Raw genomic sequence first — 12,032 nt, 5'->3', positions numbered from 1 at the left:
TTGTAAAATCCTATAGACGAATTACCAAATTTCAACTTCCGCTTTTTTTTCTATTCTACTATAGATTTTTACTCCCTTAATTTAAAAAAACGTGAACGGTATTCCCAACTTAATGCTATATTAACCACATTAGATTAAAAGTCAATCTACATATTGATCTATCAAAACACATGCAAAAAAGCAAGGAAAATCAGAGAAGGACTCTTTCAATTATTTACCAAGCTAATAATCACATTTCACTGGATAATTCTTGCCAGCAGATGGCATCTGTGAACTTAAAATTGTTGAGACTCCAACTAACCAGCTCCATCAAAGTTCACAGTCTGTCTGACATTTGACTTCAATCTGAGGACAAATAACCAAGACAACAGGTTAGGTTTATAAATGCTGTATTTTCTATAAGCAGGTTGTACACACGATAAACCGCATGGTATAAAACAAGTAGAAATAGCAAAACAATCATTCAATCACATTTGCAAATGTACGTCACCAGTGCAAGGGGCAGGTTCAAAAAGGACCAGCAACGCTAAATGGAAAAAGAAAAAGGTCTCAATAGCTAAATATTCCTAAAAACTCTTAAAGCAGCAGATTTTACAGCATCATACAAAATGCACACTGTGCATGTTAAGACATCTTAGAACCAAACTGAGGGGTATCAGCATGGGCAAAGCTTTTATATCCTGCAATATTTCTTCTTAAGACTAATGCATAGGATGCATACAATTACAGCAAATGCCATACACTGCAATGCAGAGCAAATGCGTCCAGCAGGTTTAACCGTCAAGCATTTAGACAAAAATTGGCTGTTTGAAAAAGCTACAGTACATTATTCTTGTTACATTATAGGGCAAAAAACGCTCAGTATTGCAGAGACGCACTTCAAAAGCCAGACTCAGATGGCGTATTGCTTGGACTGCTTCTTTAGGCTCATGGATTTTTCAGTTTGTGAAATTACATGAGAAGCTCTGTTGTTTAGGAGTCTGCACTCGTGAAGAACATCTGTGGAAAAACAATAAGAGAGACACATAAGTTCATTGTAACTTGAGAAATGATGGAGCCCATTGGAACACTTTTGAGGAAACCAAGAGAACTTGATAAGTAATCTTAACTAGATTATGGTAACTATATATAAAAGTAAAAAAGACAGGAGTGGGGATGTAAAACTTCACTTCTTCCAACTCTCTTTCAAGCTATTAATTTAACTCTATTTGACATTCATTAAATTGAATTGAATCATCGTGTCATCTGTGTGTACTGTATGTATACATGCAAATATTTCTGCTTATAATGAGGAGGAATTATATAATAAAAATAGCATTATTTTCTATTGTTTTCACTATATAAAATGTTACAACTTAAATAGATTTAAAATAGCTATGCATTTTTAAATTAGATTGTGTTTTCCCTGTGTTTTTCTTGCTCAAAATAAACCAATCAGTTAAACAACTTACCATTGAACTGCTTGTAGGCTTCATCAATAATGGCATTGTTTGATCTCTTTATCTCCCAATATGTATCTTCTACCCATGGCTTACAATTCGTATGCTCAACAAGCTGTCCATTTTTGTATGAACCAGCTGATGATTTTTAGAGAAAGAAAACACAGACAGCTTTAACATAAGCAGGAACAAATACATTCTCTATCATTTGTATTGTAATACATGTCAATGTAAAGTCACTAATAATAGCAAACATATCTAAACACATACCTTTGATGGTATCATCAATATCCTTGCATAACTGATACAAGTCACTCCCACGTCCCACAACTCGTTCCCCTACAAGTAGAAACAAATATTTACATACTCACTGAATCATCTAGATTAAAGTTTTTTTTATTTATTTCCCAGTTCTGAGAAAATAAAGGATAAAGGTTTTTATTGTAGAGTACTTGGTAGTGAAAAAAAAAGTGTATTTCTTTTTCTGATTGGGATACAGTCAGGCCCAGAAATATTTGGGCAGTGACACAAATTTTGTTATTTTAATTGTGTATTCAGGATACATTTCTTTAAAAATCAATATGAACTAAAAATGTAAAGTCTCAGATGTAATTTGAGAGAATCCACATCCAAATTGGAGCAAGGGTTTAGGACTTACAACAATTTACCTTGTAACTGCAACCTTTTCAAGGGGAAAAAAAAGTATTTGGACAAATGACTCAGAAGGTTGAAAAAGGAACAAAGAAGGGTGCATGGGCTCTTCCCTAATTAACCTGTCATATTTTAAGCAGTTAAAAGGTCTGGAGTTGATTTCGAGTTAGCATTTTAATTCAGAATTTGATGCTAAGAACAAACGTGGTCAAAGGAGCTCTCAACAGAGGTGAAACAGACCATCCTGAGGCTGAGAAAAAAAAAGAAGAAATCTATCGAGAGGATAGCAGAAATGTTGGCTGTGGCTAAGTCAACAGTTTGGTAAGACTGCACTGGTGAGCTTGGGAGCTCAAAAAGGTCTAGACGTCAACAAAAGTGGTGAATGATCGCAGAATACTTTTGATGGTGTAGAAAAACCGCTTCACAACATCTACTGAAGTGAAAAACCCTCTTGAGGAAATCCACTACAAGATAAGATTTCACCAGAGTGAATACAATGGATTCACGACAAGGTACAAGCTATTGATCAGCCTCAAAAACTGAAAAGCCAGAATTGACTTTGCCAAAAAAAACACCTGAAGAAGCCAGAGCAGTTCTGTAACAGCCTTCTTTGGACAGATGAGCCAAAGATCAGCCTGTACTAGAACGATCGGAACAGGTAAGTTTGAAGAAGATTTTGAACAGCTCATGATCCAAAGCACACCACATCTTCTGCAAAACATGGTGGAGGCAGCGGGATGGCATGGGCATGCACAGAGTCCAGTGGCATCAGGCCACCCAGGACACCAGGGTTCGCTACCCAAGGCGTGCAATGAGCTTAGTCCAGTGCGGGTCCTTAGGCAAGACCCTTTGTGTTACTGCTAATCTGGGTCTCCCTGTACCTCAACAATACAAGCTTGTGTCAAGAATGACATCCAGTGTAAAACTTTCAGCCAAACCACCTTTGCAAATCAGTGAAGGCTGACGGGATGTGCCGAAAGGTAAACTACAACTACATAGAAAGATACTTCATGCTCAAATTAAGCCAAATGCTGCAAAGTTGATTGGGTGACACTTCTCAGTATAGATGGACAGTGATCCAAAACACACTGCAAAGAGCAATCCAGGAGTCTTTGAAAGTCAACAAGTGGAATATTCTACAACAGTCAAGTCAATCACCAGATCTGACCAAGACCAAGACAAAACTTAATGTGGAAAAACCACCAAACAACTAAAGACAGCTGCAAGTAAGGCCCGGAAGGAGGACACCCAGTGTTTGGTGATGTCCATGGGTTCCAGACTTAAGGTTGCTAGCGAAGGATTCTCAACAAAATATCAACGAGTAACATTATATTTAGAGCTATGTTTCTTTTCCAATTATTTTTGAGCCTCTGAAATGAGGAGCGATTGCACATAAATAGCTACAAGTTATATCATATGTTTGTGTTCAACCCCTTGAATTTAACCTTAAATTCTGCATTTCAAGTCTGTTGTAGTTTTTTTATTTCAAATCCAATGTGGTAGCCTACGGAGGCACAATCATTAGGATTGTATCACTGTCCAAATATTTCAGGGCCTGATCGTAAATCTATTTATATGGTTCAGTAAATCTACATTCAATTACATTATGAACACAGTCTTCAAGGTAAAGTTAGTTATATCAAAAAAAAAGTATGAGTCTCACCATCCAGAACCTTCATGTTGGGGAACATCTCAAGCACAACAGTTCTATATGATGAGTTTCTGCAGACTGACATCAAACACACCACATTTAGTAAATGAATTAACTTTTCTCATCTATTAGAATGACAAATAATGTCACAAAAACCAGTACCTGGATTTGTGTAATTGTAAGTGTTGTCTTTAAGACGAAAATTTTCCAGCTTTCTCAAAGAAACAAGGCAGTGTAAGTTCTCAATACTGTTGAGGGGGAAAAAAGGATAGATTGTGGTTACATGTTGATTTAATAAACACAATTATTTGTCACATAATATGATAAAAGTATTTAGTAAATTATTACCTGGATATATTGTTGCCAGCCACATTCAAGTTTTGTAAATTTTCACAATTGCGTAAAGGTTCTGAAAAAACAAAAGCATTAAAAAAATTGTGATTCTAGTTATTTTTAATAGAGTTAACTATTTTGACATTTTTACCCTAAAATCTTACCTAAATTAGTAATCCTGTTTGCAGACAAATTAAGGACAGAGAGGAGCCGTAACGATGCCAGAGGAGCTAAATTTGTGATATTATTTCCAGATAGGTCTAATCTCTCCAAATTAACACATTCCCCAATGCATCCAAGATCACATATACCTGAAGAATATATTAGAAATAAAGAAAATAATGATAATATTAATGATCCAACTTCTTGGCATTACACATGACATTTAATGGTTGATTTTATCTTACCAAGACCCCGCAGCTTGAGGAACAGGATTGACTCCAGATCAAATTCTCCAGTGCGCGACTTGAGCAGTACTGCAGTTATCCTCTCACAGTCTGCATCTGAAAATAAAAAAAATCAGGGTGCCAAGTCTACATTTAGAAAAGCATGTTAACATCTATTTTTGTAAAACAGCCGCAGGCACTTAATTAACAAGCAGCTCTGCAAAAAAAAAAAAAAAAAAGCCACAAAATAATAAAAAATGCCTAAAGCATTGTTTGTTCCGTTAACAGATGAAAAAGTAAACAAATGACAAATTCAAGCTGCCTATGAGTTCCAGATCTGACAGCACAGTGAGCATTTGTGCTGCAAAGTGAAAGATGAACAAGCGAGCAGATCTGGCAACGTGCTCACTGCTGTGCACTGCTATATTCCTAACAGCATGCATGGATGAGAGCTGAGGGAGTTGCAATCCACTTTTGTCATCTTAAGGCAATCCAAGCATTACTAATGAATTTCACTATGCGAGCAGTCTCCAAGGACACAGAACACTTTGGTGGATATATGTGTGTACGCGGTTTCTTAGAGTAAGAATAAAGATTCATTTTATTACTCATTTTTCATGTTGTCAATACATGTATATATTCACATGGTTGTCTGTTTAAATGTCTTCTTTATTCTACATATATATATATATATATTTCGGTCTATTTTTTTTTATTTTATTCTATTTTATTGGCTGAGTGCAACAATGACAATAAAATGATTCTGATTATATTAGTCATGTTATATTATTACTTATATATATATATATATATATATAAAGTGACGTGAATTTATGTATGTATACTTTCAACATACTAATAAAGTTTTTTTTAAGAAAAATAGATAGAAATGAGGGCAGCAACAGTGTTCTGTTCATTACTAGTGACCACTCAAGCATGAAGTAATCGTATTAGTTTGTGTTGAACTGTGAATTTTTGTCATATGTTGTGCACTGATTTGGATTCATAGATTTTCTTTCAAGTGACATTATTAAAAATCCAGTGAACCTGCAGGAATATCAGCTATGATGAGCACATTAGCTTTACAGTTAGCTAACACTAAATGTTGGTAGCTGTGTTAACTGTATGGTAGCCAGTGCTTCAAATGCAGCAGCTGTGGGGTTCAGCTGCATGAAACTGTGTGTCTTTTTTAATGAAATGTGTGTATTTCCCCCCCTCTCTGAGATGACCCACATAAAACATTGTGTAACAAAGACTTGGCTGTCAGCTGCACCGTAGAGCTCAGCCGGCTACAGTAGCGTTAGCCGCTAGGTGCTAGCATAGCACCATAGCAACAAGCTCTCCAGCATCATAACTTACCTTGTTGGTCTTTTTCTCGCTTAGAGTCCATCCTCGTCAGCTTTGCTAATTGCAAAGCGACAAAAAAGCAAATGTAGGCGACAAATTAAGCAGCGCAAAGTGGGGCAGGTTTGTGTCCATGAAGCATGAAATTGTCATCTATCTTAGGGCGCGGAGTCAGGACACGCTCACTACTGCTGCTGCTGCCGTGCAGGTGGGATGCAGAGACGGACATCAGTTTGTGTAGTCCAGGGGAGGGAAGCCAACAGCAAAACTCTATCAAAGAGAATTAATCTTTACCTTCACTGTTTCCCCCCAGTGCTTTAAAATGCAACAGGTTTTTCTGTAAAAACTAAAGTAAAGTAATACCTATGTGGAATTTTCTAGATTACCGTACGTAAACTGCGGTTGTGCTCCTACTTTAAACAAAACTTTATTTATAAAAAACAATTTAACAAAAAAATGTACACAGCCTTAAAACATAGTCAAAGTGATCCCAGATTAAATCAAAGAGTTTTCTCATTTAATTTAATTTAATTTATTTGCCCCACTAATTTTTCTTAAGCGGATTGGCTGAAGTGATGTAATTATTCCAATTTTATGAGGACTATTATCAACCCTACCTTTCCTTTTGTACCCATTATGTGATTAAATTTAATCAATATTTTGTTTCTTAAGGGGATAATTCATGTCATTCACCTATTTTCATTTTTTACTAAATTTCTGCATCCTAAATAAATCACATGTACTCAAAGGAGTTTTAAGTCCATTGCTTTAGATTATTTATGAAAATAAAATGAAGGACTTTAATAAGTTTTTCTGTCAGTTTGTGTTAACACAAGATATTTCAAATACAAACCGCAAAAAAAGCTGGTTTGAATCAATATATTTGATAAATGTCAGGATTACAACAGAAAACAAAAAGCAATCCGTTTTTAAATGTGTTCAATATCAAATGCTGAATCTTATTATTATTCATCCTCAAGAGGGTTTGTTCAAATTATGTTTTTTATAAATAATCTCAAAGCACCCCAAAAGTCTGTATGAGATTATAGAGTTTTTAAACAAAAAGCTGATTTGCAAGAATTTAGAGTCCAATTGTTGGTGACATCATCATAAATAATAAGTATTGAATACAGGGTTTCTGTGTGGTTATGTCACTGTCATTCCAGAAGAGTTCAGATCGTATTTCTTTATTTATTTCTCTGATGTGTCATTGGCCGGTGTGGACTCAGCTGGACGTCTAGCTGACTTCTTAAGGAGCTTCAGGTCTCTTTTTTCTCATAATGCCTCACAGTAAACATCCTAATCTCTGACAACAGTTTTGGATCATTTTGGTTCCTTTTTCTTTTTTTTTTTAAATCAACTTTTTATTTTTGAAGACATGGCACTTATCTCCAGGACAGGAACCAGCATGCATCCTAAACCAGTCGTTTAGGTGTTTTGGGGGGGAATTCAGCCCATTTCAGACTCGGCTTTGCAGACCCTATAAATGCCTTTCAGTGAGAAAAGGCTTCAAAGGACGTTCATTGTTGTGAATGAATATAAGCAACAAGTAACTTGACATAAAAATGGGTAATAAGCAAACAATCTTCACAGACGAGCAGCTCGATGCTTATCAGGTAAGGTGGTTTCTTTTCCCTTATGATCTGGATGAAGGTAAGATTTAATTTGATTAACTTAAATCATCTGAACTAATCCTTTTTTTATTTATAACCATTGGAAGTGTGATTAGTTTGCTGATACCTATTAGTATTGCAAATCAACAAGACTTTTAAGCCAAATAAATTTACTATATAAAAGGAAAAATCAAAAACAGTTTTTTTGCATTTTAAACAAACTGAAGGTTTGACATTCACTTATGGCTTAAAGGCATCTCTCTGTGTGGTTTCATTAGTATGCATATCTTCAACTGAACCGGTTCATCATGTGATCAGGTGTAGGCTTAATTATTGATGCCAAGTCAGTGATATGGTGTGACACTCTACTCTCAGGACCGAGTTTGGTTCTCAAGAGCCTCTCTTGTTACTGATACGATCCTTTAAAGTCTTTTTCAACATTTTTTTTTAATTCATAGACCTGATAATGCAATATTTGGTGCTACAGGAAGCATTGATTTGGTGTCTTTTAATGGCTGAGGTAAAAATCTGAAGTATTTCTACACAACTCTTTCTTTATTAGCTTGTTTTGTGAAAGAAATTAGTTGCATAAACTGTGGCAATAGTTTGTTTACACACGTGTAGCTCATCAGTTGACTGCAGTGTGCTTTTTACACCCAGGAGTGCAGCTCAGACAGCTGAAAACAAAGGCCAAATGTAAGCTGGCGTGCCTCGTGCACGTCTGTTTGATGATATGCCAACACAGACATGTCAGACGACAGCAGATCATGTTGCTCCATGTACTCACATAGATTGTCGTTCCAGGGAAACAAAACACCTCGATCTGCTTTTTCTTGTCATTCATGGAAACAATAGTGTCACTGAGAGATCCCTATAACAGAATTGTCCAAAAGTGCCACTAATAATCTTTGCTTTACAGATTTTCGCTTCACACATTGATTTTTCTCATTGCAGGACTGTACATTTTTCACTCGCAAAGAAATTCTACGGTAAGAGTTTTTGGTTATAATTTGTTCCAAATGTACTATAAAGGACAATTTGTATAAGCTGCTTTCAGTATAAATTATGTAATTCACCAAAAATATTCAGAAAAATCACAAAACCATATATATTTATTTCAAAAATTGTCAATACTAAGTTGCACCAATGCAAAAACACAGACAAGTGAATAAACCACAAATATTAAAATACCCACAAAAGATAATCAGCTTCACATTTGACAGGAAGCAAGATCTGCATGTGGGGGTTGAAGTGGTTTGCAAGTGGAGAAAAACAAAATGACTTTGTAGATGTTCATACACTAGACAGATAAACCCCAAAGCTGCATTGTAAAAGTTAAGTAGAATTGTTCCATCTACATTGACTGGACCTTTTTTGGCCAAAAGTCAAGAAAATTCTGAAATTAGCAATTATGCAGATTAAAACTGAGGTTTTTTGGGTTCTTCCTCCATAAATTATTACTTAGTTGGAGTTATAACAGCTTTTCCTTTCACCACAGTCATTGTGATTAAAAAAAAAGAAAATGATTTTCAATTTTAAAGAATATTGAAAAGTTTTATAATTTTTTTTGTGAGATAAGTTCAACTTTTATTTAACAAGGCAGTTTATTGGTAATTATCCCAATTGAAACCACCTTCTAGTGGTCATTTAAGGAATTACAACACTTTTTTGATTGAAAAAAAACCTGACATTTTATTTATTTTTTAAATAAATTTGCATAAAATCATTAGATATTTAAGTAAAGATCTAGAAAATTTTGTTTTTTCAGTATCATCTCAGATCATTACAAGCATCCTTGAAAAAACATGCTGACCTTTCACCCAGGGGACTGTTTTCAGCAGCTTCTATTGAGGCGTCACATTTCCACCTCTTTCATCATACTTTAATAAACTAATTGAACAAACGGTGACTGGATCCCTTTATGGGTGACATCATTCCTCCCCTCATGTCTCTCACCCACTCTGTGACTTTCTGACCTTCATTCTGATGAGGACTGACAATTGATTTTTAATTTTCAAGATCTGGATCAGGTTTTCTTGTGGAAAATGTGCATCAATCCTCTACAAACCACTTGTTTCTGTCTACAGCTGTGTGTATTACATCATCTTTTGCTGATTGACATATGTAGCATTTTTATTGTGTTAATGTAGGTTAAAAAGTAAACACATAACTCATAATGATCATTTGTTCTTCACAAACATCTATGACATACAGTTAAAACTCCTTTTGTAGGTTGCATGGTAGATACCACGAGCTGGCTCCTCATCTGGTTCCTATGGACTACACAACTGAACCGGACTGTAAGATACCGCTGGCATTAATAGTCAACATGCCTGAGCTAAAGGTAAAAATGAATTGTTTTATTGTATGATGAATTTTCCTGAATTTCTCTGGCTCTTTGTTTTATACAATAATCCAAGCTGCAATGGCTCATATATTTTTATCAAAATGTAATTTGATTTCTTACACTCTCAAACACAGATGAATTTATTCTACAAGATATTTAACATTTTTGCACCATGACTTATTGTCTTTAACTCGTTTTTGTAGTAATTGGCTCCAACATGATCTCAACATTATAAGGCAGGAAATTTGATTAAAATAAAACCACTTACAGGAAAAAATGTCACTAGAAATAACATACATCAGTTTCACAAAATAATACAAATGGAGAATTCAAGAAATTTACAGCTAAATCCTCTAAAGCTGATGTCACTTAAAGATGACTAAATCTTTATTTTTAACCACTCGTTGCCTGTATTTAAGACATTTAGCAAACACTGGTGGGTCACCTTTTTAAAAACTCTGTAAGTTTAAGTTTTACAGTAGAATACTGCTTTGATTGATGTCAACATCTGCTCTCCTGGATCCTCCCTTATATGTAATTTGCTTCTGCGAATACCTTGATAAAAACACGGAGTTGCGAATAACCTTTTATTTTTAATTGATCTTATTTCGTTTACAGGAAAATCCTTTCCGCAACAGGATTGTGGAGTCATTTTCCGAGGACGGGATGGGTAACCTGAGCTTCAACGAGTTTGTGGACATGTTCTCAGTTCTCAGTGAGACGGCGCCGAGAGAACTCAAAGCCATATATGCCTTTAAAATTTACGGTATTCAAAAGTATACTCTATATTTCCTGAACGCTATATTAAAAATGTATTAATTAATTTCATGTCTCCTGTTGGGTTTAGACTTTAATGTTGATAATTTCCTGTGTAAAGAAGACCTCGAGAAGACTCTCAATAGACTGACAAAGGAGGAGCTGACTCCTGAGGAGGTGGACCTGGTGTGTGAGAAAACTATTGAGGAGGCCGATCTGGATGGAGACAGCAAACTCTCCTTTGCTGACTTTGAAAATATGATAACTAGGGCTCCAGACTTTTTAAGGTATTTAGTCTTTGTTGAACCTGATGCCTCAAAAACCTGTTTTTAGGTATTTAACATATAACTCTGCACAAAAAAACACTATTTGCTTTACAGTTTTGTTTTCAATGTTTATGTAATTTGCAAGTATATTTGAAAATTAATTTTATACTTTGAATATTATTATTTTACTATATTACAGGTATATTTTCAGTACAGATTTTGTTGAGATTTGTTTCCAAATTTGTTTATTCCAGTGAACAGGACTCAACTTAAAACAGTCAGCGACGATTCCAGCTTATTCATTGTTTTATTTATAACAACATTAAGCAGACAGTTGTGAGAGAAGATCAGAACCGTTCATCTCCACCTATCCAGTAACTGCACAGATAATTCCTTAGGGGCGCCTTCAGGTTTATCTTTCTGCTGAGATGCAGAAGATATGTTTGCTTCTTCTCTTCTTTTTTAAAAAAAATTGTTTATAGAAGTCCAAAGACATAAATGTATTTAATTGAAGTATTTTAAGAATGCAAAAAGGGGCATGAAGAAGTGGGCGTGACCTTTACAAACTGCTTGTTTCTGTCCACAGCTGTGGGTGTCACCCCACAGATAAGTAAGAGCAGTGAAATGCTACCGCATCCTAAATACACTTTGACATTTGGCAATGTTTGAATCTGAAAACGTGCTGGTGGTGTGTAACGCTGTGCACGCTGACTTACGGTGTAGGACTCTGCAACACCATAGTGACCTCTGATGTTGTTTCCTTTGCCGACGCAGTACTTTCCATATTCGTATCTGAGAGATGGCGGACGGTGCTCCAACCACAGCACCAACCATACCTCTCCAGCCTCTGCCCAGGATGCCCCTCACTCCCACCTTCATTCAAGCAGAATGGAACAGATATACTTGACCTACAGAGACTCTTTATACTGAAGTCAGTTCTTGTGCACCAAAGTTTGCTTATGTAATACTTTTGTCTTCCAGTGAGTCTTCCTGCAATAAATACTTGATATTTAGTGTTTTAGGATTTTGGATGAAGCTTGAAGTTAAAGTTGGAACAGCACTGACAGCGATGATCTCTGTGAGTTCTCTGTATGAGTTGGAGCTGTTTCTTTTTACTCCAATATGACAACAATCAAACCTCACTGTTAACTGGTTGCTTTTATCTTTAGCCAATATTATAAAATGTTTTAATAAAAGCCATTTTTGGATCATAGTTTTATATTAAATGTCAAAGTCCTCTATTACA

At 35.5% G+C, this 12,032-nt stretch overlaps 2 protein-coding genes across 3 annotated transcripts; one reads left to right on the top strand and one right to left on the bottom strand.

The window, feature by feature from the left end:
* Positions 1 to 372: 372 nt before the first annotated feature.
* lrrc61 (leucine rich repeat containing 61) lies at positions 373 to 6,204 on the bottom strand. The gene is made up of 9 exons (XM_024282152.2): positions 5,820 to 6,204; positions 4,482 to 4,577; positions 4,239 to 4,385; positions 4,090 to 4,150; positions 3,904 to 3,989; positions 3,754 to 3,819; positions 1,710 to 1,778; positions 1,452 to 1,577; positions 373 to 999 (listed from the first exon to the last, which is right to left on the bottom strand). Exons 1-9 carry the CDS (start codon positions 5,848 to 5,850, stop codon positions 893 to 895), a joined length of 789 nt encoding a protein of 262 aa, XP_024137920.1. The 5' UTR covers positions 5,851 to 6,204; the 3' UTR covers positions 373 to 892.
* Positions 6,205 to 6,683: 479 nt separating this feature from the next.
* cib2 (calcium and integrin binding family member 2) lies at positions 6,684 to 12,032 on the top strand. Of its 2 annotated transcripts, XM_036212373.1 has the most exons (5): positions 6,684 to 8,406; positions 9,650 to 9,761; positions 10,383 to 10,530; positions 10,612 to 10,807; positions 11,561 to 12,032. In XM_036212373.1, the coding sequence occupies exons 2-5, from the start codon at positions 9,693 to 9,695 to the stop codon at positions 11,580 to 11,582; spliced, it is 435 nt and encodes a 144-aa protein (XP_036068266.1). In that variant the 5' UTR covers positions 6,684 to 8,406; positions 9,650 to 9,692; the 3' UTR covers positions 11,583 to 12,032. The 2 variants fall into 2 exon arrangements, with proteins under 2 accessions (XP_036068266.1, XP_036068264.1); XM_036212371.1 differs by lacking the exon at positions 11,561 to 12,032 and having other exon boundaries at positions 10,612 to 10,870.

This window comes from Oryzias melastigma, linkage group LG6 (genome assembly GCF_002922805.2).
Source record: "Oryzias melastigma strain HK-1 linkage group LG6, ASM292280v2, whole genome shotgun sequence".
Classification (NCBI taxonomy): domain Eukaryota; kingdom Metazoa; phylum Chordata; class Actinopteri; order Beloniformes; family Adrianichthyidae; genus Oryzias; species Oryzias melastigma.
Note: the sequence above shows the minus strand (reverse complement) of the source record. Positions and strands in the feature narration are given on the sequence as shown.